General features: G+C 50.9%; 8 protein-coding genes across 8 annotated transcripts; 4 read left to right on the plus strand and 4 right to left on the minus strand.

Moving 5' to 3' along the window:
• Window positions 1-370: 370 nt before the first annotated feature.
• Z520_11972 (uncharacterized protein) lies at window positions 371-2,245 on the minus strand (the record flags this gene model as incomplete). Its single annotated transcript, XM_016782459.1, has 3 exons — window positions 371-1,923; window positions 1,974-2,128; window positions 2,193-2,245. 3 exons carry the CDS (start codon window positions 2,243-2,245, stop codon window positions 371-373), a joined length of 1,761 nt encoding a protein of 586 aa, XP_016626487.1.
• Window positions 2,246-2,819: 574 nt separating this feature from the next.
• On the plus strand, window positions 2,820-4,108 carry Z520_11973 (uncharacterized protein; the record flags this gene model as incomplete). The annotated part of the gene is made up of 4 exons (XM_016782460.1): window positions 2,820-2,831; window positions 2,884-3,006; window positions 3,058-3,142; window positions 3,228-4,108. The coding sequence occupies 4 exons, from the start codon at window positions 2,820-2,822 to the stop codon at window positions 4,106-4,108; spliced, it is 1,101 nt and encodes a 366-aa protein (XP_016626488.1).
• A 162-nt stretch (window positions 4,109-4,270) lies between these two features.
• Window positions 4,271-6,022, minus strand: Z520_11974 (cysteine desulfurase, mitochondrial; the record flags this gene model as incomplete). The annotated part of the gene is made up of 2 exons (XM_016782461.1): window positions 4,271-4,693; window positions 4,898-6,022. 2 exons carry the CDS (start codon window positions 6,020-6,022, stop codon window positions 4,271-4,273), a joined length of 1,548 nt encoding a protein of 515 aa, XP_016626489.1.
• Window positions 6,023-6,872: 850 nt separating this feature from the next.
• Z520_11975 (uncharacterized protein) lies at window positions 6,873-8,281 on the plus strand (the record flags this gene model as incomplete). The annotated part of the gene is made up of 2 exons (XM_016782462.1): window positions 6,873-7,056; window positions 7,116-8,281. The coding sequence occupies 2 exons, from the start codon at window positions 6,873-6,875 to the stop codon at window positions 8,279-8,281; spliced, it is 1,350 nt and encodes a 449-aa protein (XP_016626490.1).
• A 1,794-nt stretch (window positions 8,282-10,075) lies between these two features.
• Window positions 10,076-12,691, plus strand: Z520_11976 (uncharacterized protein; the record flags this gene model as incomplete). Its single annotated transcript, XM_016782463.1, has 2 exons — window positions 10,076-10,097; window positions 10,155-12,691. 2 exons carry the CDS (start codon window positions 10,076-10,078, stop codon window positions 12,689-12,691), a joined length of 2,559 nt encoding a protein of 852 aa, XP_016626491.1.
• A 333-nt stretch (window positions 12,692-13,024) lies between these two features.
• Z520_11977 (uncharacterized protein) lies at window positions 13,025-16,008 on the minus strand (the record flags this gene model as incomplete). The annotated part of the gene is made up of 13 exons (XM_016782464.1): window positions 13,025-13,326; window positions 13,404-13,495; window positions 13,551-13,653; window positions 13,703-13,909; window positions 13,963-14,031; window positions 14,082-14,154; window positions 14,207-14,561; window positions 14,613-14,746; window positions 14,795-15,009; window positions 15,059-15,114; window positions 15,225-15,709; window positions 15,766-15,818; window positions 15,867-16,008. 13 exons carry the CDS (start codon window positions 16,006-16,008, stop codon window positions 13,025-13,027), a joined length of 2,286 nt encoding a protein of 761 aa, XP_016626492.1.
• Window positions 16,009-18,954: 2,946 nt separating this feature from the next.
• Window positions 18,955-22,278, plus strand: Z520_11978 (uncharacterized protein; the record flags this gene model as incomplete). Its single annotated transcript, XM_016782465.1, has 6 exons — window positions 18,955-19,067; window positions 19,124-19,553; window positions 19,652-20,060; window positions 20,163-20,811; window positions 20,881-21,256; window positions 21,304-22,278. The coding sequence occupies 6 exons, from the start codon at window positions 18,955-18,957 to the stop codon at window positions 22,276-22,278; spliced, it is 2,952 nt and encodes a 983-aa protein (XP_016626493.1).
• A 781-nt stretch (window positions 22,279-23,059) lies between these two features.
• Z520_11979 (uncharacterized protein) lies at window positions 23,060-24,286 on the minus strand (the record flags this gene model as incomplete). The annotated part of the gene is made up of 3 exons (XM_016782466.1): window positions 23,060-23,492; window positions 23,561-23,665; window positions 23,727-24,286. 3 exons carry the CDS (start codon window positions 24,284-24,286, stop codon window positions 23,060-23,062), a joined length of 1,098 nt encoding a protein of 365 aa, XP_016626494.1.
• Window positions 24,287-25,070: the final 784 nt, after the last annotated feature.

The following is a 25,070-nucleotide window of genomic DNA, read 5'->3' on the forward strand; positions in this document are numbered from 1 at the left end:
CAGGCTGTAGACGTGGCTTGTATATAGGTTAACTCATGACTCATTCGTGAGAGAGCGCATTGATCTATCTCTCTGAGGAGTGTCTCCAGAGAGGACACATCAATCTATTTAAAAATGCTGCCGTAGACCGAGATCGAGGGCTAGGTTCTTATATCACACGCCCGGCCGGAACCATCGTCTTGCTCTATCACGGGTTACGCCTCAAAAAAGACAACCTCGCCCGAACGCGAAGAAGGAGAGTTCCGAAGACTTTGGAGAGCGTACCGAATGCCAATAGCACTCACAAATTCACCCGCAAATGCAGCCTATTGCTGGTTGTAATGATAGAGATTAGGACTGAGCATCAGTATCAGCTCCCTGATATACCGAATCATACATACGGCCCATTCAGCGAGCCTATGCACAGCGACTCTTGGTGATCGCCGACCCACTCCTTCAGCTCCTCAGAGATATCCAAGTGACTCTTCTTCACATTCCAAAAAGACGCGGGTAGTTCCGACCCATTGCCTGTGTCGACCTCGACGATGGCCGCGCGGAGGACGAGATCCTGCCGGCGAGCCACGGACCACCGCCGCCCGCACATGTTGATGCCGTGCATGAGCGTGTCGAAGATGGGTTCCCGCGACCGGTTCATCTTGCGATATATGAGCAGCTTAAACCTTGCCGCGACGAAGAGCATGGTCCCCAGGAGCGGTGTGTTGAGTTCGGCATCCGCGTCGCTGATGCTGCGGAGCGCCAACACGATGTCCTCGCATGCTTGGAGACATCGCTGCAGTGGAATCTCGTGGCACGTGCCCTCATCCGCCTCGAGGACGCGCGCGTAGAGGATAATGACACTCGCATGGGACAAAATGCTGGTGAGGACGAGGTTGGGATCAAAGTCAATCAGCCCATCTGCCAACAATGTATAGCTGGTGGTTGGCTGGGCACGGACATAGTTCATGAGGTTGTGATAGATTTCGTCACACGTGGCAAAAGCCTGGTCCTCTGCTTGGTCATATCTCCCCTGCTCATGGTCGTATAGAAAGGTATGAAGAGGTTGCAGGCCGATCGCAGCGAGATGCGTATGACTGCGGAAGCTGTCCCTGAGGTCTGGTGTGCTCACATAGGTGACACTCGACAGGTGCTCCATCACCGCAGCCGACACGTCACGCCATGAAATACCCAGGGTCGAGACAGCGTCCATGGCGAGCGAGGACCAGGTCAAAGGGATCGCCAGTTCGTCTCCGGTATTGCTGCCTATTGCCGGCGGGCCGACTTGCGCAGGGCTCTGCAACTGCATCTGGTTCAACAATTTGCGGAAAAGGCCAATGTTTTCGCACATGCGGCGGCAGACAGCAAGCAGGCTGAATGTGCTGGGGAGGTTGTCTGAACCATAGTCTAGTATGGCAATGATCAAGAGCGCTTGGAGAGATTTCAAGGATGCTTTGGAGAAGGCCTCGTTTACAACCTGCGACCTGAGGTACTGTGAAAGTCGATATCTCCCGTTGTATCCCAAACAGATGGCCTGACTCGAGTAGGCTATCTGAAGCGCAATGACGGCCTTGAGCACCACGTCGTCTATATGGGTCAGAGGCAGAGGAAGGGCGTCAAGGGCTTTCTGAATGTGTTGCCGGCTCAAGATAGGGTACCATGGCTGGGTTTCCTTGAACCAGGAGTCGGCCAACGTATGAAGATACGCATGCGATAGAGTCGTTAAGTCTGCAACAGCAGCATCTGATTCTGCCTGCGGGCTATTGGATTTCAGTGGCTCGACGTGGGAGACGGACGGAGTGTGGGAGATGGAGTTTGGCTGTGGTGATACACCGGTAGGTTGGGTGGAGGATGTCGCTGCAAGGGTTGGGCTGAGGATGGGATTTGGGGTTGTCGTCGAGGACGTTGTTCGTTCTTGCTTGAACTTCTCGACTTCTCGTTCCAGGGTCTCTGGCGAAGAATCAGACAATATCCTCTTCGCAATGGATAGGAACACGTACCCAGGCGATTTTCGAGTTGTGAAACGTACCCAGCACGGAGGCCACGCTTCTTCGTCTTGGTCACATATTGGCAATGGGCTTTTGCTTTGACGCAGAAAGAACAGTCTGGGAGCCGTCTGTCACATTTCGTCTTGCGCTGTCGACAGAGATGGCACCTGTATCAACTCCGTTAGTCGTTAAGGGCAGCTGGAGAAGGTGGCGGAGTGGGAGGTTATTCACACTGTGGAGCTTCTCCGTTCCGAGCAAGAACTTTCAGGAGATTCACTGCTCATATTTGATGTTGTCTGTATCTTCGAGGAACAGTCTCAGAATACTCGAGAGGAGAGGAGAGGAAACCCATCATGTCGAAGGAAGTATTTTCGGCTGGTCAATGAATCGTCGCCGAGACATGGGCCGATGGTGGCGCGTGGGGAGACTCCCCACATTGACGGCGCCAACTACTTGGCCCGATGCAGCGCCGTTCACCGTGCCATGTGGCCTCGCTGCTTTACTTTCCAATCCCAGCACACAGTACCTCGAGGCCGACACGAACTGAACTACGACTGCACAGCCACAGCTCGGAATGTCCAAGTCATGGCTCAGGCTAAGCAGCGGGATGCTCAGGGCCGAGAGCGGAAAGGGACGGGAAAACATCATATTTGGCCGCGCCGAGTACTGTAGTACCCAGTCGCAGTCGTGCATATGCTTCTTTGACGTGGCCCAGTAAGTGACTATGATTGATCCATGCGTATAAGATCACGCGACGTCCATTGCAGATACTGCCTTTCCATGCGTGCGTTCGAGTTGTAGACTTTCTCAACTGTTTCTTACCCACGACTCTTAAGAAAAGTCTCCTCTATTCCTGTGATGGCATTCTCCGTAAGGGCCTACTTCGCCTTTAGAGCAGGACCTGTTTTTACTAACCGACAAGAATCCCGCAGTGTTTCTCTTTGGTCCCGGACAAGCAAAGATCCAGGATAGACCAGAGCCGAAGATTACAGATGCCACAGACGCGATAATTCGAATCAAGTTCGTCGGGGTGTGCGGGAGTGATGTACATCATGTCGTCGAGTGGTACTTGACGGATGAATCTGACTGCCTTCAGGTGCATTTCTGGAATCATGGCGGTGTCAATGGGAAATTCGTCTCCGAATCAAGCCCTCTGGTCATGGGACATGAGGCATCAGGAAGTCAGTTGCATTAACCCTTACAAGAGCACCCATTGCAGGCCTACCAACACGGGCTTGGATGGCAAGAACTAACATCACTCTGTAGCGGTACATGCTGTTGGCTCTGCGGTCACCCATCTGAGACCAGGTGACAACGTCGCCATTGAGCCAGGTCAGCCTTGTCGTTCCTGTGAAAGATGTAAGGAAGGCTTGTATAATCTCTGCCCACAGATGAAGTTCGCCGCCTGCCCACCGGACACGCCGGGCTGCTTGACCAAGTATTTCAAGATCCCGGCCGATTTCTGCTACAAGCTCCCGCCAGGAGTCAGTCTGCAGGAGGGCGTCCTTGCCGAGCCTCTTGCTGTGGCAGCGCATGCAGTGCGAATGATCGGGGTCAAACCAGGTCAGAGCTTGGTGATCTTCGGTGCGGGCACGATTGGCCTTGTATGTGGTGCAGTTGCCCGCCTGTTCGGGGCCAAGAAGATTGTGGCAGTCGACCTGTTGGATCACAAGCTGGAATTTGCAAGGAGCCTCAACAGGTCGAATACTTTCAAGCCCGATCTGTCTGCTTCGCCAGAGGAGAACGCAGCACGGCTGATCGAGGAAAACGAGCTGGGACTCGGTGCAGATGCCGTGATAGAGGCAACAGGGGCGGAAAGCTCAATCGTCACAGCTGTACATGTTCTTCGTCCGGGAGGTTCTTGTGTGCAAACAGGCCTGGGAAAGCCTGTCGTCAACTTCCCTATTCTGGCCATGAGCGAAAAGGAGTTGCACATGCACGGTGCCTTCCGATATAACCAGGGGGATTTCAAAGTCGCCATGGATGTGCTTGAGGCTGGCACGCTCCCTCTAAAGAGCCTCATCTCCCACATTTTCGATTTCGAGCAAACCACAGACGCATGGGAAGCAACCAAGCAAGGACGGGGTATCAAGAATATGATTCGAGGCTATGGATTTAGAGATCCCGCCAGAATAAGCCACTTATAACTTGAAAATATAAACGCTGTGCGTCCAGCTGTCTCCTGTGCCGGGAACTCTGCTGTGAAGCAGGATCTCGCACTCAACAAAAGAGGAGGGGCGATCTGCTCATGCTGTCGTCCTATGTAAGCCAGTAGTGTACAAATTTCATCAACCATCAGGGTCAGTCGATCAATGCTGACTCCATTCAATGGTGTTCAAGTCGATTCCTTCTTGGACCAGTTCCCAGAGCGGGCTGAGCTCTCTCAAGAAGGTGACGCGCTCACGGACAGCTTTCAGAACGTAGTCGATTTCGCTAGTTGTGGTGAAGCGCCCAATGCCAAAACGGATACTGCTGTGCGCACTTTCGTCGCTGTTTCCCAGAGCGCGGAGAACATAGCTAGGCTCCAAGGATGCTGAGGTGCAGGCACTCCCAGAGGAGAGGGCAATATCCTTGAGGGCCATCAAGAGTGACTCTCCTTCAACGTACGCGAACGAAACATTGACGCATCCAGGATATCGTCGAGTCGGGTCTCCGTTCAAAGAGGTGTGCTCCATCGCAAGCAAACCATCGACAAGTCGCTTGGATAGAAAGTTGATGCGTTTAGAGTCGTACTGTCAAGGTCCAAAGTCAGCATTGTCCTTCAAGGGGTTGACGATGAAAGTGCGATAATCAGGAAAGTGAAATCATAACCCCTGCTATGTTAATCAAGGCGCTGGCATTGTGCTTGCAGTCAGACGCTCAGAAAGCCATGCATGTTAAAAAAGCATATAATCATCAAAGACAACTGGCTTCGGGAAAGGCAAATTTGTTCTTACCTCCATCTCCTCTTTGGCAATACGACAAGCTTCTCCAAATCCGACCACGAGGTGAGGTGCAAGTGTTCCGCTGCGGAGCCCTCGCTCCTGACCGCCACCGCTGATAATGGGGTCCAACCTGACGCGAGGCCGTCTTCTTACATAACAGGCACCAATTCCCTTGGGCCCATATATTTTATGGCTCGAGATTGACATCAGGTCGACATTCCAATCGTTGACGCTAATCGGAATTTTGCCAACAGCCTGGGCGCCGTCGGTGTGGAAGTACACTTTCTTCGATCGGCACAGCTGCCCAATCTCTTTCATGGGCTGTATGACACCGATCTCGTTGTTGACGGTCATGATGCTGACTAACGCAGTTTCTGGTCTGATGGCTTCCTCGAGCTGCTGAAGATTGATCAAGCCGCTTGAATCGACGGGCAGATATGTGACCTCAAAGCCTTCATCCTGTAAATGTCGACAGCTGTCCAAAACGCACTTGTGTTCTGTCTGGCTGGTGATGATATGCTTCTTCTTGCCCGATCTGCCAAAAAACCTGGCGACACCTTTGATGCTCATATTGTTGCTTTCGGTGGCACCACTTGTAAATATAATTTCCTTGGGGTCTGCACCAATGAGTTTGGCAACATGTTCTCTTGCTTGCTCGGAAGCCTTCTCGCTTTCCCACCCATACGCATGCGTTCTCGAATGAGGATTGCCAAAGAGGCCAGTGAGGAAAGGTAGCATTGCATCGAGAACCCTGGGGTCAACTGGGGTGGTGGCCTGTGCATCGAGATAGATTGGGCGTGTACCCTGATCCATAATGGTTGCATGCTTCAAAATGCCGGCTTGAGGGCTCAGCATTGTGTCGGCGGTGATCTCGGTCCCGGGCATTTTGACTTGCGAGGGCAGATTGCCGCTCTCCTGGATGAATTTCTTCTGGTCTGCTTTGATGGCAGACTCGACGTCTGCGACTTGAGCATTGGCGGGCCTGGACTCGGAGACATAGCTGCGACGACCGACGAAGCGCGAGGAGGCGATGGAAGCAGTTCCGGAACGTGAGGGAGAAAGGATTGCGTTGTTGGATAATCCGCGAGTGCAGGCACGCGAAGCCTGGCGTATCACCGAAGAGGTCGGTCCAGGCATGGTTTTGGAAGTGAATCAGTCCAGCTGACTATGGATTTTGAAAGAGGAAGAAAAGATGTTGCTCCTTTTGATGAGTCTGCTGAAGTTGCTCATGGATGAATATGCGTGGCGGACCATGAGGATTTATTATCAGATAAGATTGTCGGCCGACCTTCCTGGCTGGTGTCAATTGCCCTCATACGCCACCACCAATCATGCACCCATTCACTACCATTGCACAACCGCCAAATGCACGCAGCTTACGGCTAAATGACGGACGTGGTCGGTCATGTCGGTGGGATCACGGATCGCTGCATGAGAGGTAAGCACACGCCAGTCAGCTTGCGAGACACCGACCTTGAACTGATCTCAATGCAGCTAGACATTGTCCAGTGCAATTGAGTGACAATCCTGCTCCTTCGCACATCTCCTCATCGCTGTCGCTTTTCATCCCTTCTCTCAGGTCTCAAACGACGAGCATCAGGTGGGAAGTGTGAAGGCACAAACAGCCAGATCAGCTCAGCTCAGCTGCTCTCGAGCACAGCCACAGCCACCCAACAGCCTCCTTCTCGTTTGGCTGCGTCATTGCTTCTTGTCGCCCAGGCGCTGGGTCCAAGCGAATTGTGCCGCCTCCAACCATCGCTGGCTGCCCACTTCCAAACCGCCCCTCATCCTCCGTCTGCGCATACTCCCATCCACCTCTGCTACCACCATTAGGCACCCGGATACATTCCACCCTATTGTTCTGCGACACTCTCACAGAGGTTCCCCTCGTCGCCTTTCTGCGCTTGTGGATAACCCATTCCGAGACATCCACCGCCAAAGGAAAACCGAGAGCACTGGGTGTTGGTTCTTGCAATAGCAACGCAAAATGAGTCTTAAAGGCGTGGGGAAGAGTATAACTCGAGCCCCACAACAATTCAAGCAGCGCTTCAATATTGGCGATAATACAAAAGATGCCGTCTATATCGATGCAGAGAGACGCTTTCAGGAGCTGGAGAAGGAGACCAAGAAGCTGCACGACGAGTCGAAGAAGTATTTTGAGGCCATCAATGGTATACCTCAGAGGCCCTTGCATCCAGTGAAGTCTGTCTCTAACATCTGTTCTCTCCAGGCATGCTGAACCACCAGATCGAATTCTCGAAAGCCATCCAGGAGATCTACAAGCCAATATCCGGACGTGTCTCCGACCCCAACTCGATCATCCCTGAAGGAAACCCAGAGGGAATCCGAGCCTGCGAAGAGTACGAGTCTATCGTGCGCGAACTGCAGGCCACTCTGCAGCCGGAGTTGGAAATGATCGAGCAGCGCGTAATAGCCCCCGCTGACCAGTTACTCGAAGTCATCAAGGTCATCCGCAAGATCAACGTCAAGCGCGATCACAAACAGCTCGACTATGACCGTCACCGAGCTACTCTGAAAAAGCTGCAGGACAAGAAAGAAAAGACGCTCAAGGACGAAAAGGCCCTCTTCAAGGCGGAGAACGATGTCGAACAAGCCACGCAGGACTACGAGTATTTCAACAACCTGCTCAAAGATGAACTCCCCAAGCTTTTTGCTCTGGAGGCCGAATTTATCCGTCCTCTTTTCCAGTCCTTCTATTACATGCAACTCAACGTATTCTACACCCTCCACGAAAAAATGCAAGCCATTAATATTGGCTACTTCAACCTGAATCTGGACATCGAGGAGGCATTCGAGATGAAACGAGGGGATGTCCAGGAGCGCGCAGAAGCGCTCTCGATCGTCCATTTCAAGAGCACAGGCGGCGTCAAACCCCGCGGCGTTTCGAGATACGGCTTGGGCCATTCCAAGGCCAAGGAAGCAGAAGCAAGCAAGAGCTCTTACGCAAGTCGAAGAACGAGTCATCTCGAAGACGGTGTCTCCAACCCACCTCCACCTTATTCTCCCACCGGCTCAGCAAGTATGCCTAGCAGTCCTGCAATAGGTAGTCCCTCGCTAGGTGCCGCCATTGCAGCAAAAGGCAAACCTCCTCCACCCAAGCCCAAGCCGAGTCGTCTGAGTGGTGTGCCCAACGCAGAGACATGTACGGCTTTGTATGACTACGAAGCACAAGCAGAAGGAGATCTCAGTTTTATGACGGGGGAAGTCATCGAAATTGTGTCGAGAACGGCGAATGAGAACGAGTGGTGGACAGGACGAGTTAATGGGCGAGAAGGACAATTTCCTGGTACGTTGAGCCTTCGAGTTTCTGAAGTTTTTGAGCTTTGCGTTTCGCTTGTTTCTGGTGTACTCCCAACCAGGCTTGGTCTTGAGTAGCTAACCACCGAATACGCAGGAAATTATGTGCGCCTGAACTAGAGGGTTCGATGCTCCCGTTGAAAGTAATGCATTTCAAAAGCGCTCACCGTCAACCGTGTCTGTGCTGACCCTGTTCGTACCTCTTTCGACCGCTCTACGATCCGAAAACAAAATCCAAGCACCTGTGGTGGATGCCTAGAATTCGCCTGGTCGTGTCTGAGGGTAACCCACCCGTGGACCTGTCTCATCACTGGGATCTCGAGACAACGGCTCAGCCTGGTATGGTACAGCACGCGAAGCCCCCATCCGATGGATTAAACGCTCTGAATGAAATCCGTGGTGAAACTGCGAGCGGTCGATGTCCGGATCATAACTACATTCCAACCTTGACCGCTTGATGAAAGCCGACTAATTATGCTTGAGCAAGGGGTCTGGGCCACAGGGCACTGTTGGTGGGCGTGCGTATAGACCAGGCCAGGGTCCAGTCAGCAGAAATGGTATACTTACTAGGTACCTATGTAGGTAGTACATTTTGTGCTCGGGCACTTTTGGCACAGGTCACTGCAGCCCTTTTTTCTTTTTCAACAGAGGACACGAGGAGGCATGGGTTCGGGTATAAAATTAAATTATCCTTGTATCTACAACGGATTCCAGCAGCGGCTCCCTCTGTCCACTTTCCAGTATAGGCTTTTGTCTGGTTTCCATCTGCCCTCTCCTGATATATTGTATCCTAGGCATACATCGCAAGGCTCTCTGTAATCTAGAACTGAACGTGCACAATCGGATCGGTTCGGATCGTGTTGACTCCTCCGAAATTCGGTATATATATATACATTATATCATCCCCGAACTGTGCTTCGTCCATTACCACTTTCGTTCAGGAAAGGGAGCGCGACCGCTTTAACCAAGCACGTGACGGAGCATCGGGGGCGCCCGGCCGAGCATGGGAGAGCGTCGCGGGAGCCACGACCGAACATGGGGGAGGTCGCTCGAGCACTGCGCGAGCTCACAGGGGAGCGCTGTCTGACGCCATTCACAGAAGCCAGTTAGGGCTCAAGAAGCCCCTTTGGGCCTCGGCCATTTTTAAGTGCTCGGCGAGGCACCTGTTTCAGATGGGCGCCGGAAATCTGGTGGATTCCCTGCCCTTACGATGCTCCCTAAATTTGACAGAGCGAGGACCAGGATCCTACTGGGGCTCATTTTGGGACCCAGAGGGTGCCGAAATAGATCTTCATCAACTCTTGCAGTTTCTTTTGCTCAAGATGAGTATGGTTTTCCTTTCCTCTCCAATCCTTAATGCTTCAGTTTCACAGTCCTCGCCGATCGCACAGACGCGTCCGTCAAGAAAGCGGGATCTATGGAATAGGGGGTGTTAGGACTCACAGAGCCCTGGTATGGTGACCTATTCATAAAAGAGTCATATCAGGCCAAAAAAGGTAGCAGCGCTGTCGAATATCCCATTGAAATTGCATTTGCAGGGAGTGACCAACGAACATGGATCCCTGTAGATGCGTTTGGAGGTCGGGGGAAGTGGGGGCAGCCCGGACCTGGGTCTTAATAATGGTGAAGGCTACGGACAGCCTTTGATGGGTTGTGGGTCGGAGTTTGCACTGCGCGATTCCTGTTGGGGAAACTCCGCATCGCCAATGCAACCCTTTGACTCTGCCTGAGAGAGGTGTCCGCCTCTCTATTCCATCAACTTTCGCTCAGGAGGTAGCTGGTTTGTACTTGCAGAACAGCGCGCCTTCTTTCGAACGGAACATCTTAGATTCTATTCCCTTCTCGTCCTTTCCGGAGTCTAATCCACGAAGGATGTGGATAATCGTGGCCAAATGTCAGTGCAGAACTGACTGTGAATCCATACAGAGGGAAAAGGCTAATTGACCACTAGCCCATGGCGATGTCCATACCCTCGAAGTCGATGAGTTGGATCTTGGTTCGGCAGTCTATGCAAAATATGAGGATGCTTCGGGCGCGGAGAGCGGATCGTATTTTCTGACATATGGTGGAAAGCAATTGACTGACACGGATGTCCTTGCATCTCTAAATATTGGCGAAGGCGCAACTCTACATGCGGTCCCTGAAGCGACCTCCAGTCAGACTGTGCCGAGCCCTTCACTTCCTCTCTCTCTCGCGGAGGTCGAACAACAAATTAAGAAATGGCAAGATACGGCAAGAAAGGGAAATTTTGATGCCGATATGCACATACTCGAACCTGCATCCCACCATGCCTGGCTCCAATTCCTGGAGAAGGACATTGTCGAGAACTCCGAATTCTTTCATTGTTGTGGGTATTACGACCTTAGTGACCACGGTATGCCTGTGCAAAGCTCAAGCTCATTGGCGTACCAGGAGGTGGCCGACTTCATGAAGCCACTACTTGAGCTCGAGTATGTTGATTCATTCTCTGAATCTGACAACTTTCGGGAGATTTCGCGTGCCTTTGTATCGTTACGCAAGACTTACCTTATCATATCTCGCGTCCTGGCCGGTTTCAGACACCTTCGCCGAGCCGGCTTCTGCGGCTCTACGTTCAATGTTCTACTCCTACAACCCGAGAGAGACATTACAAAGATCGTTCGAGTTCCAGAAACACTTCTTGCTGAGATACAAAAGGGCGTTCAAGAAGTGCTAGTGCAAATTTCAGACCATGGCCTTTCGCCAGATGGGATGTATGCACAGTTGCTTGTACATATTGAGCCACCATTATACCAATTCCTGGAGGTGCTGGGACATAGCCACAATCCTGGCGCTACGAGGTCCGGCGACTCGATCCTAGAAATATGCAGATTGGCTTCTATATTTCTGGATCTCGGCCTGGTCTGTTACGTGGGCTCCCACGGCCGACGGTTCGATCTGGATCACTTGGAGAATGACTTGCCCGCGATCACGGTATCCTCTAGCCACGCGCAATCGTTCACCTTCTGCTGCAGGAGAAGTCGCTTGGCTTGTTTGGACAAATATCTTGGCGAAAACCAGGTTTGGACGTTCTCAAGCTGCATGGACGGGCAAGCATCTTTTCACCAGCAAAACCAAAACACAGAGCGGTTAATGATTTTGACAACTATTGAGGATTTTGCAGACATATGGGGACCTGTGTGGGCCGCCCGCTCGGATCACGGTGTCCCGAATAGTATCCAGTACTACCAGCTGGCGAGAGGAGTCATCTACCCAGACGACCCGGTCAGGAAATCGCAGTACGAAGGCTCCGTCCGATGCCATTGGGCTAGTTCATCCGACTTCCAGAGACGGCGTGAGACGAGTCTACTTCAAGGAGAAACCTGGGGCTCGCTTGCAAGCGACGCCCTCCTCTTGATAGGTGCGACATTCCGGGAGAACTCGAATTGTCAATATACGCTGAATGCTTTTGAAGATGCCTATGGGCATGCAATGTCCCCGTTGGGTCCTAGAGCCGCTAAATGGACGCTTGAAACTTTGAGCGGAGGTCTCAGCTTTTCAAAAATTGTCGGAGGTTCTGTCCAAGCTACCTCAAAGCTGGTTCCTGGCATTACCCTGAAAGAACACCACCTAGCAAAATGGAAATCCGACCCGGATTTTGCTCAGGTGAACATTCTCCATCAGCCCCTGGCAGTCGAAGTCAGCCACTGCACTGGAAATGCACGACGGACTCAACTGAGAAATGTCTTCTTAATGGCTCCGGTTCAGAATCTGCTGGAACGGATCAGTCCTCATTGGAGCCGGAGTGGGTGGGGCTCTCAGTTCCTTCGAGCACTACACAGTCAGAACCCGGATGATATGAACAAAGTCTGGTGTGATAATCAGAAGAAGAGGAGAGATATAGCAAAGTTGATTAGGTCTGTCTTGGAAATCCTGTCGCAAACCGGTACTGCCGGCGACGAGTTCAATGTGGGGTTCTTCAACAGCCACCAAGAGCGCTATCTCGCCCTTCTATGCCGATTCAACGATTGGGCTAGAGTTCTCAAAGATACATCCGAAATTGCTGTGTATGCAGTATTCAGTGAAAAGTGCCTCGAAGCTTACACATACACCCACAATACTACAAGGTGTGGTGGACATGATGCCTTCACTGTCTTGCATACACATTTGGCATCCCCCACCAACTTGCCGATCGAAGGCTTCATTGAGATCAATGCATCCGGGCGTTACTACTGCGAAGACAGAGAGGAGTCTGGCACAAAGATCAAGGTGATGACACCAATACCGCATACAGTATCCCCCTTTGCCTCCATCGGCAATACGTTTCAACGGAAGAATTTCAGAGAAACCCCCCCACTACCGAAACCGTCTCCTAGGCATGAGGTGTTCCTCAGAGCCAGTAAAGTGAGCTCGGGTGGTATGGCTCGCCCAAGGTCAAGGACACAGTCATTAACGGGTATGCGGAATTTCGACCTCTTATCCTTTCCTTTGGAAAATGGTAGGATCACTTGGAGCCAACGGTCTCAATGAGGCTGGAACATAAGAAGCGGACGGCGGTAGCATCCACATCCATGTTTGCACCACCATTAGATTGAGAGCTCTCGAGACGCGTGTATCAGTATGATGCCAGCGCAGGACCACATTCTCCACATAGCGGTCACTTGAGTAAAGTAAGAAACGAGTGCCTTTCCTGGCGATGCACTAATTCCAACGTGAAAGACTTGACCAGCCAAAGGGGCTGGATTTTGCTAGCTCTTCCTTATTGAACATCAAATATATCATATCCTTTATGCAAGGCCTAAGACTATCCTTTCGACATCATAGCCATGCAGAAGCTGAAGTAGAACCGGACGGTGAAACTATCTATTGAGCAGCGCCGATTTGGTCTGCAATATGTTCATATTCTGCGCGGAGCTGTTGCACCCCAGAACGAAACGAGTCGGTGTCGGTTCTCACTTGCTGCAACGCACTAGAACTCGCAAGTCCGATAGCAACAGAGTTCCTGACCAAATGCAAGATATGTTGTAGCTTGTTTCGCAGATCGCCGAACGTAGACTCGAATAGTCCAGACAGGCTGTCCTCCATAGCTGTCTGCATGGCCGGGAACAACTCGTCCGTTATCTGGGAGCGCATCATGTTCTGTTGTCTTCTCATCATTCCAGAGCCTAGATGGTCATCAAATGGAATTTGCGTCAGAATATCCCCTCATGTCAATGGGAGAGACTGTCTGGGAAGACTGTACCGAATTCCGAGCTCGCAGAGAGATATGCAGGCATCATTTTTTGTACCACATAGCTTGCGCGATTCGCTTCCAAAAACGATCGACAGAGTATGCTGGCCTGATCTTAGCAGGATGATCTTGGTTGATGGAGTATAGGCCAATGCTTACACCAGCTCACGCTTGAGATTCTTCTGTGCTTTCCGAACTTCAAACGCTAAGCTCTGGACGTGCAATTCCACCCCAAACAACAGCGCTGGTGGCAGTCCCCCTTCTAAAAATAGTGATTAGTCCCTGCCTCGCCGGCGCTTATGGATACTAACCTTTGTACGTCTCCTTCAGATCGTCTTCCTCCTGTTGAACATGACTCAATAACTTATCAAATGCTCCCGATGCGTCCTCCTCAATTTCAGTCAAAGGGTAAGCTAGTTCTTGCGCCATCCTCCATATTATGTCGCGATTCCAGTTGGTTCGTTTAATCTTCTTAGTCTCATAGTCCCCATAGTGTAGGCAGAAAGCATCGAATTGCGCTGCTCAATTTTTCTTACGTCAGTTTCGTTTCCAAATTGACAGAGAGACTTACTCCAATGCCATGACAGCCACTTTTGAAATTGCTGTAGAGCCGCTTGCTTCCAGATGGTAGTACGACGCTCTGCCAATGGTCATCATCTCAGTTCAATGGAGAGCCTATGAACGACAAACCAAAATAATCCGCCAAAGTTTTCAGGCATTGCTCTTTTGTTTCATCTTCCGCACTAATGATAATGTAGTCGATCTGCAGCTCCGATTAATGAACGATGACTGTCGAATTTGAGAGCAACTTCCACCTTTTCTTGCGCATCTTTCCACACCTCTGCTGCAGTCTCGCCATCCATCTGGCTTATGATCGTGCTTGAGAGGAGGTCTACTGTGTTCAGTAACCCGCGTAGATCTGACCGAATGAAGTTCGAAATTTCCTCTCGCCGGTCTAAACGATTCAGCGAGCGACAGAACAGGCGCAGCAAGGGTATGCCACTCAATTCAAGCATCCTGTCTGCCCCGTCCTTATTGACCGACTTGTTATACATCTTGCTGGACACGCAGAATACGTTTAGTTGGCTGTTTGGGTTCTCCAACTGGTAGCTTCGTCGGAGCTTCGACCTCACGTTGTTGTTTCGCGCCTTTATGAGCAGACTCTTTATCCTAGACGAAACTTCAATACTACCTTTCTTTGTACCGGGCAAGCCAACGTACTGTGTCTGCAAAGACTTCTTCTTTTTCTCATCGTCGGTTTGCTTTTTCTCCTTCTCTAGCTCTTGGATGCAAGACCTGAACTCTGGGCTATTGTCCGGAATGAACGCCCGCTTATTTGCCGGAATATTGATCTCCTTAAGTCTATTAGTGAAGAGAGGGAGAACCCGTTCTTGAGTGCTCACGTCAGTCTTGGTGCATATGACAATGACTTGAAGCCTTTCGCCGCGATTCATCTCCCATTCAAGAGGCATTTCTTGGGCCAACAATTCATATACCGATGATTTGAGTGAGTCGTCAGTCACCGCGCGCGAGATGTTCGAGAGGATGAAAACGCAATCACATGTTGTGAGGTACATCTGACCGGCCTTGATCCTCGCGGTATTGGTGTCGCTTCGGCCTGTAAGAACAGTGTCAGCATCACAGCGTTCATTCAGTGTAATACTAACCAGGTAGATCTGTAAGCACAATACCAGACCTGAGTATATCCGAGTCTATGAAGATGCTACAGTACACGCCAAGATCAGTACCTCGAAATCCTTGAATTGTAACAGCGCAAACTTCTGAAATAGGGACTGGGATGATCAAGACAAGCATAGGGAGGATCGTATTTACCGCATAATCTTGGTAAAAGGCCAGAACTTATCCTGCATGAAGAGACTTATGTTCTCTGCACACTCGTCTTCGTCGTCTACCGAGATTGAATACCTTCCATCTTTTGCTTCCTCTGGCCACTGAAGGAGCTGGGTCCACTGGTTCAATTGTGATACAATTCGGTCAAATGCCCCTTCAGTTTGATCAAGAAGGAAAGATCTCCCGAATAATTCATGGTGTCCGAATGCAGCTTGGAGAGCGGACCAGGCCTCTTTCGACTGATTTTCGGAGTGCTGTCTATTTCGGGGGAGGGCTTCTTCATCTTCTGTGCTCGGTGCTTTGGGTAATAATTCTACCTTCCTGAAATTCCCTACCAGGTCTGCTAGAAGCTCTTCAATTTCCGCTTCTGTGTAATACTCAACCTCAAGAGTGATTTGAGAAGCATGGCGACCGTCTTTTTGTCGAAACTCAGTCACGACAGAGGTACATGCTGTACCTATGTCTCCCTTACAGTATGCATGAGACGTGCATTGCACACGGACGGTTGACCAGATTCACTTACTGCCGGTGCTAGGTCGGTGAATCCTAAGAGTGAATTGATCAAACTGCTCTTTCCTGATACGTGTAAGAATGCGAAAGTTGGCATCTTTGAAAGTATCTCACCTTCTCCAGACCGGCCAAGTAGACCGACAATCTTTTCACGCGTAGGCTTGAAGGTGCACAGTTGCTTAAGGTCCTTCCGCAGCGCGTCGACCGTTTTGCTATCATCTGTGTTATGTTCCTTGATAGTATCACATAAGGCCATAGTATCTTGCGCCAAACGCACACCTGCGACCAGGGCTCGTTCATAGCATTGATCAGTGCGTACGTTGTTCGAGAAGTCAGAGAGGCCATCATCGGCTGACAAAGAATTGAATACTGCATCGAAAGAACATGGTGAATCTCGGGCTAGCAGTAGAGTCGAAGGCGTCGAGTCTGGAACGTCTGAATCTATGGGCTTCTGGTAAGTTGTCGGGAAGGCGTCCTTGGAAAGCTCCGTGATTCGCAAGGACTCTATGTCTGGTATGCTTTCTAAGCTCCAGGGTCGTTGGCCACCATTAACAGGTTGCTGGCCACCTGCATGATCAGGTCGGCGGTCCCTCGCGTCTGTTGGTACGGAATATATGTGGTTGTCTTGAGATTGAGTCTCTGTGTTGTCTAGCGACGATCAGCCGCGACGAGATGACAGGGGTCTGAACACTGTATCATTAACATACCTGCCGTCATTATAAGCTAATCTTTTCAGTCTGGATAGAATGTCTCGTCTCTTTGGTAATGAGGCACAGAAGCAGGTTCAAAGTGTACATGTGAAGTTGTCTAAGGAAAAGAAGGGGAGCATGGAGCCCTCGTCGAAAATGGAGAATATTTGGAGTGCCCTGCTCTAAACTAGCGGACAGGCGGCAGGTCATTGCCAACAAGGCAGAGTCATGGCACGCCAGTGGGCGACCATCCATAACTCTAGCGTTGGTGCAGAGGCTCGCTGCGACAGGGGTACGAGACCGCTTGGAAGAAGGCGTCAGCACCTCACAGGTATGTCCCAGAAGAGGAGCTGAAGGTCGGCCAGTACAGAGTAAATCCCTCTCTTCGCTCTTGGGTAGTGATAACGAAGCCAATGGTTGTGAGCTGGATGTCTCAGGCTGTCCGGCAGTAACACTTACTAGTGAATCAAGATCGCGCCGGTCTATTGTCAAAGGTGCAGATTGGGGCACTCTCCCGACCGAACGCAAAAGTACCATGATCGAAGTTCGGTCATGTTGAAACTGCCAATTACGGACAGCCCCGGCGAGAATGAACACCCAGCGAAACAGGGTAGGTACAACCCGAAAGGCGGAGACGATAGAATGAGGTCAGGACGCTCAAGGGTTCTGAGGCGTGGAGAGCTTTGGAATGAAACATTGAATTAGACCTTCACTGGGCGTTCCGCGCCTTGACTTTGTCTGCAGCTCAGCACATCTAGTTGGGTACGAGCGAGCGAGGTACAAACGCATCGATGGCAGAGTGGAGTATCATCCTTGGGCGATTGAGGAGACGCACTTGTTCACGCCACCGGCCGGTGTCCGGAGCCGCCGGCTGCCTTGTGCCGGGTTCGGCAATCCGGGTGAGTCGCGACCAGTTCTCCTGGCGCGAAACACATGATTTCCTTATCACATTTCAATACTGATTGAATTACACAATGAAGGATAAACTGTTAGATCCCATGATCGTCGGCACCCTCTGTTCATTCCTGCCCGTAAAATTCGCCAACGGCCACTTGCACAACGTGCGGATCGTCATCAGGAGGAGGGCGTCACCCGGATGAAGGTGTCATGAGAAACGCTATCAATCTCCACCAAGGCATCGTCCCCGCCAACTTTAATCCCTATTTCGAATATTGGGTCCCAAAAAAAGTTCTCTTGTAAATTCTCGTGTAAAGTTTCCATATCCTCGAAGAGAGAAATCTACAAAGCTTGGGGTATCTAATGCCAGCCGGGTGCCAGAAACGGGACTGACTGCGGTTGATGAGAAGGACGAGGAGTTTGAGCAGATCACGCTGAGGCTGGGCCCGAAGTTAAACCAGGTCGCCTATGTCTTGAGTAAGGTGGCCAGGGCGTTCTTCAGAACGGGTGCCATCCGGCCACTTGACCTGAGCTTTGACTGACCCACTCTGAGCTGTGATTGCGCAATCCTGAGCACTGCTTAGCGAGCCCTGAGGTCTGAGCCTGAGTACCTCGTAGAGTGAGCACAACTTGTGAGCCTATCTAGGGGCCCATAACTTGGACCCCGGGTTCCCTGTTTCTGGTGTTTCACATGTTCCGAAGGGCCAAGTTCCGTGCCCGCATTCTCGGTTATTGTTGCCAGGAATGCTCTCTGGGGCCGCTTTTCCGCCCAAAGCCGTTGCCTGAGAGAAGGACCCATCAATCGACTCGCGATGCAACCAACTTTCTTGGGAAATCTACATGACCGTCTGGGATCACATATGCTCCGTACACCCACATGAGTCACGTTTTATCTTTTGCGTACACACGTTCCCGAAAGTGGTCAGCTTTGCGGACACATTGCGATTGTTTTTCCTGTACGCTAGTAGACCAACTACACTGGATCTAGTCTAGCATGAGCATTGCAGCAGCAAATCTCAGCATGCTCTGATGAGTGCGGAGATGACCCTCGCTCGAAAATACAACAGAGAACGAAAATCCAAAAAATCCGCGATTTTACCAAGCGCGCAATGAACGCATACCAATATATATATATATATTATATACACCCCGAACTGACCTTCATCCTTTACCATTTTCGTTGAGGAAAGGGAGCGCGGCCGCTTTAATAGGGCACGTGACGGAGCATGGCAGGAGCCCGGCCGAGCATTGGAGAGCGTCGAGGGAGCCACGGCAGGTTACTGGAGCGCCGCCCTGATGCCGGTCCGTACGAGCTAGTTCGGGCTCGCATCGGGTGAACGGGTCGCCATCTAATTGACCCCTAAGTACCTCGTATTGTAATGATGCTAGAGTATGTGCGACTAATAAGCGAATACCTCGTACATGCGAGGGATTGCGGTTCAGGTGCAGAGCTGAACGCCACGGGCGCCGCGATGAAGCTGAAAGCGGAGAAATGCGTTGGCAGCATTGTGCTGAACCCATAAAGGAAGTCGGCCTACTTAGATCTCGGGATAAACCCCTCCCAGGGTTCCAAGAGGTACCAAGCCGAGAAGTTGCGGCTTCTCTTGGCTCCAAGAATGTCGTCAACGACAAAGCTGGGGAGACTCTGGGCCAAGAACCCTCCGCCTGAAAACGCAGATGCTTGCCCACCTTCAAAGAGCTCGCGGTGGGACTCGTCGCGGTTTCGGAAGTTCCTGAGCGGGGACGACAAAGGCCCAAAAGACGACTCCCTACAGACCTCCCCAGTGACCCGGATGCTTCTCCCAAGGCCGAACACGACCCAATTGCTCTTGTGGTCGAACATGATGCCACTGCTCCTGGCGAGCCTCACAACATATGGGTTAGAGCGGAGAAGAAATTAACCAAGAATGACAAAACAAACAAAGTATGGCAGCAATACCTTGAGATCCTCGAATCGGAGCTCGGGGCAAAACTCGAACCCAGCGGGACTGTCGAGCGTCAGCAACAGCTATACAAACTTCTCGAGATCAAGGCCAAAGAGCTGGTTGACAAAAGGTGGAAAGTCCAATTAGGTGGTCATGAAATGCAAGTCAGGACTATAATAACTCAAGCTTGCAAAAACCTTTTACATGCAAAGGATCAAATTCAACGGGTAGCCAAGCACATCTCTCCTCAAGCAGTGCACGCTTGTACCGGAACGGCCATGGTTCTCACCGTAAGTTAAATCCTGCCAGACTGGCGTTAATTCGAACTGGGCGTATCGAACCCCAAAGATGAAATTTGGTGCGGGAGTCCTTACTTACGCACCCGCAGCTTATCATCCAGGCCGCAGAGCACAATGCCGCCCTTCTCAAGGGCTTGAAATCTACTTCTGCGTTAATCTGCCGCCTCCCCATCATGGAAGATGTCTATCTACCGACGGAGCCTTGGTCTGCCAGGCCAGCACATTTTGACGCATTCCAGGAGAAATTTGAAGAAAGTCTAACGACGTTATATTCTCTGGTTCTCGAATTTCAGGCACGGGCTCTTTGCTACCTAAAGCGTGTTTGGGCCGCTCAGGTCCTGAGAGACATGGCGAAGCTAGATACGTGGGAAGGGCTTCTGATGAGCATCGAAAAGTCCGAGGACGCTCTGCGAAGCTACACCCAACTACTTGACGCCGAGGAGATGAAGAGGAGGTTTGACGAAATTCGTGATGCGCAAGAGAATGACGTTAGGTTTCGTATCACGTCGACTCTAGATCAGAAAGTGAACAAGTGTCTTCAGATCCTCGACACCTGCCCCTACCGAGAGTGAAAAAACAGAAATACCAAGCGCGTGCTAGGAACGTGCGAATGGTTCACTTCTCATCCTCGATTCCATGAATGGAAGAACAAAGGCTCCGGTCTGCTCTGGGTGTCTGCCGATCCAGGGTGCGGGAAGTCTGTCCTGGCCAGGTACCTGGTTGATGAGGTCGTTCTAAGCACTAGTCAAAGCACGACGTGTTACTTCTTCTTCAAGGATGATTCTGAAGACCAAAAAACCGCAGCGAATGCCCTCTGTGCGATCCTACGCCAGCTTTTCTTGGAAAAACCCGATCTTTTACAGGAATCAATTCTTGCAGAGTTTCAAACAAAGAAGGACACTCACGTCTCGTCGTTTTCCGATCTGTGGAATACTCTTCTGAGTGTCGCCGCAGATCCAAATGCTGGAGAGATTGTGTGCATTCTGGATGCATTGGACGAGTGTCAGGACCGCGACCGATCTCGGCTCATCCAGGCTTTGACAGAACTTTACTCTACCAACTACCTGTCCAACTTGAAGTTTCTATTAACCAGTAGACCATACGGTCACATCGGACGCGAATTCCGGGAGCTAGAGAACTTACTACCGTCCATTCATCTCCGAGGCGAGAACGATGACGAAATCCAGAAGATTTCTTTGGAGATAGACCTCGTCATCAGAAGCAGAGTCGAAGATATCGGCAACAAGTGGTCTCTCAAGCAATACGAGCGAGTCTTTCTACACGAGTAACTCACGGCTGACCCCTTTCGCCAACGTAGCTATCTCTGGGTTCATCTAACCCTCGATGCCATTGAAAATATGGAAGGCTTCACGAAAGGCGGCGTCAGGAGAGCAGTACAACAATTACCGCAGAGCGTCGATGACGCCTACACCAAGATCCTAGAAGGGAGTCGGAACCCCGAAAAAGCCAGAAAACTCCTTCATATGATTATTGGAGCAACGAGACCGCTCACGGTGGGAGAGATGGCGATGATGATGGCCCTCGATGGAAGTCACAAATCATACGACGATATTGAACAGGAACTGGAGCCGGACGAGCGATTTGAAATCACTCTCCGTGACATCTGTGGCCTTTTTGTCGTCGTCATAGATAAGAAGGTCTATCTACTCCATCAAACGGCCAAAGAGTTTCTAGTGCGGGACAATTCCTCGCCACTACTAACAACTCTCACCCTTGGAAGCATTCGATGCAACTTGAGGAGTCAAATAGACTGCTCGCGGAAAGATGCATTTGGTATCTCTGTTCAAACTTTATTGAGGCTAGTGGAGGAGTCTTGCTTGAATATGCCTGCTATAACTGGCCTAGTCACTTTCGCGAGGCTGGTATATGTAGCGGGGAGAAAATAACCGTGTTGGCACGAAAGCTTTGCAAAGAAGGTTCCAAGGAATATACCGCATGGTTTGCTAAGTATGGATCAAGATACTGGTTTCCAAAGTCCAGCAGTTCCCTTCCCATGGCGTCATATTTCGGACTTGCCGGGTTGGTGGAGCTGCTCCTCGACAAGGGCGCCGCGCTGGAGTCGAGGGATTCAAGATTCGATCGGACGCCGTTGTTTTGGGCTGTTCGGAATCGGCACGAGGCGGTGGTGAAGCTACTACTCGACAGAGGCGCCGAGATAGATACCAAGGATAAGACGGGACAGACTCCGCTGCTTTGGGCTGCGGAGAATGGCCACGAGGCGTTGGTGGACCTCCTCCTCGAGAAAGGCGGTGGGATCGAGTCCAGGGACGAAAACGGACGGACTCCATTGTCACGGGCTGCACAGGATGGCCGCGAGGCAGGGATAATGCTGCTTCTCGCAAAGGGTGCAGCGATAGAGACCAGGGACAGAACAGGTCGGACGCCATTGCTATGGGCCGCATGGCAGGGACGCGAGGCGGTGGTTAAGCTTCTCCTCAGCAGGGGTGCTCACACAGAGCCCAAGGATGAGAGCGGACGGACTGCGCTATCATTGGCAGCCGAGTATGGGCGCGAGGCAATTGCCAAGATGCTCCTCGAGAAGGGCGCCGAGGTGGATTCGAGAGATGTCGAGGGTTGGACGCCGCTGGTGTGGGCGAGACACCGCGGGCGGACGTCGTTGGCAAAGCTGCTGCTCGAGAATGGCGCCAATCCCGGCGTGATAGCCAAGTTTGAGCCACTGGAATACATTAGGTAGCCTAATAGCAAAACTTGGTAGTCTTAATGAAATCAACTCCGAGCACTGGAAGAACGTTAATTTATCCCGGATATTGCGAGAATCGATGGGGGGTGTTCAACTGTTCGCTTCTCTTTTAGAATGAAACTGTGAAGGTACTACTAGTCTTGGAGCGTCAAAGTTGGAAAAGATTAATCTGAGCACCTAACAATTAGGCGCATGGATAGAATATTTGAAACAGGACCTTCAGTCTAGTTCCCAGTCCGCTGACTATATATGAGTGTCTTCCGAAGTTTAGGTAATGTATTTTCAACAATCAGAGATTTGATCGAATGGATTTGAGCAGCAGACCGGGCTGAAAGAAACGTTGCGTTAAACAAATTCCACACCTTTTTACTACTTTACACAACGTTATCAGTACCGTTGCGCGATATCTGTGACAAACTGTTCGTCCTGTGTGCGGTTGTTACAGGGTGGGGAATCAGAGAGGGATCACAGAGCGTTGCGAGTAGCGCGTGCCGCGGGTTATGTATATATGTGGTTGAAGTCTTGGCATGCCCTCACAGCGAGAGTCGCGGTTCAAAAGAGATGGACTTAGAATCTAGAAAGAAGGAAAATTCGCTTTCGGTTTACGGATATTCCCTTCTCTACCCTCTCGCAGCTAGACTCTTACTTTGATTTCTCTTGTCATCGACATGTGACAGCCAGCACGCCCGTAGACCCTCTGCTCTGTGCACAATAAAAGCCCCTCTCAATTCTTCTTCTGACGAGGCAAGTCGACTCTTCTCTTACTCTGTTCAGATCAAAAGTGCTGCAGAAAGATTTTCCTCCGCTTGGTTGGCCCCAGTACATAATGGACCGCCTGCGGGACGGGATTGCCCTTGATGTACTCGTCCCCAAGCTTGTCATTCATGTATCGGACGAGGGTAGCCATACTGATGGAGTTGCCTGGCCTTTTATAATGTTCCAAGGCAAGACACAATGCCGGGCTCATGTGGTTTTCCGTCGTGTTCGCCCAACTGCACGCGCCGACGAGTTCCTTGCAGTAATTCATCTTTTCCTTGTCCGCAGGCTCTTTATATTTCTTCTCTTGAGCCTTCCTGTCCTTCCGGCTGGACAGGGCAGCGAGTCCGGCGTCGCAACAGTCGAGGATGACGAGCGTGTCGAATTGGGCATCCATGATCAGACTGCTAAGGTCTTTCCAGTGTACTTTGGCTTCTTTTTGAAAATAACTCCTTACCATTACTTCAGTAAACGGTCTTACGAAGTCATGAAATAACGTTCTTCGAGATGGTCGACATACTCTTTGGACCTTAGGTACCCGGACACCTTTTCAAAATCGGTTTGGGTTTCGAAGATATCGAGCATTGTTTCCCATAGAGTACCGATATTACGTGGATAATTATGGCTTCAAGAAGTCGGTTAGATGAGAGATGCGTTTGTACAGAATTTCGGAGCTTAATCCTTACCTGGTGAAGCCGAAGCTGCCTTTCCCGATTTCTCCCCCATGTCCGTGGTAATATACTACCAGTAAAGTCTCTTTGGTCCTGTCAGTTCTCTTCTCTAAGAAACGCCCCAACTTGTCTTTGAGTTTTTTCGTTGAATCTTCCATTGGGATATCAAAAGAGTCAACCGCGTATTTCCAATCTTCAAATGCTTTCTTGACCCCGGCGGTTTCATCCTTGAGACTTTTGAACGTCCAGTCATTCGACTTGGTGTTGTTTGATTTGATTTCGTCCAGATCGGTGAAGGAAAACGTAAGCAGCAGGACTTCGCCTTTTTTATATCGATCGTCCTCATGGCCCTCCGTTCTTCGGCGATCTGCTTCGGCCCTCGAGCTCTGTTGACTTCCACCAGTGCTGGGAGCTCTACGTTTGCTGCGGGCTTTAGAGGTGCTGCCACTTCGACTTTCACGAAAGGGGGGGGGGCTGGAATCATCGTCCTCGGAGTCTTCAGGATTGTCCTTCGTAGTAGAGTCCCACTCGGTGTTATCATTACCACTGGTTGAGGTAGGAAGATCATTCTGCATGCTCGTCTTGAAACTTTCCCTAAGAGACGTGTCACTGTCAAATCCATCCTGCGCACAGGTAAGTTATAGGGCCAAACTTGTGTTTGGTATTCTCTTCTTTCCGCGTCGTTCCTTTTGTCTTTCCCTTCAGCTGGTGAGAGTGCGCTTGTGCAGCTAAAGAGAGCAAGACCGCGAGAAAGATTGTAAGCTGGTAAGAGATTCAGAAATCATATACTCGGTAGCCATCCATCAGGCAGAAATTGGCCACGAGCACGCGAGAATGCATAGGTATGGTTAGGTTGGGCAGGAATGCGTGTGGTTTGGGCAGAATTGCATGGGCTTGTAATGGCTAGTATCGTCAGTCTCCACCAAGGTGAGTAAGGTCAAAGGCTCTGGGCTTGGATTCCGTTAGGCTGGACTTGATTACATTAGGCTGCGGTGTGAATATCGTTCTGCCTATGGGCGCACCGGCCCACCCTCCTTATCAGCATTCGTCCTCATAGTAGTCGTAACGCCTTGACCGGAAGCGTTGTCATACATGATCCCAACTGACTTATAAGATTCGCCGCTGAGCATAGTTTATAGGCTCATAGTCAAGGCCCAAAGGGGGCCCCTGAGCCCGAACTAGCTTCTAAGAACGGGGACATTAGATAAGCTCCCTACGGCTGGTCTAGTGCTCGGGCTCGCGGAACTGCATGCTGCGGAATAGATAGAGTGTGGTCGCGGTTCTGAACTGTACAATAATCATTCAGCTCGGGCCAATACAGTGGAAAAATTCAAGACGAGGGACGGAGGAGGAGGAGGA

Source organism: Fonsecaea multimorphosa, assembly GCF_000836435.1.
Source record: "Fonsecaea multimorphosa CBS 102226 unplaced genomic scaffold supercont1.45, whole genome shotgun sequence".
In the NCBI taxonomy this organism is placed as follows: Eukaryota; Fungi; Ascomycota; class Eurotiomycetes; order Chaetothyriales; family Herpotrichiellaceae; genus Fonsecaea; species Fonsecaea multimorphosa.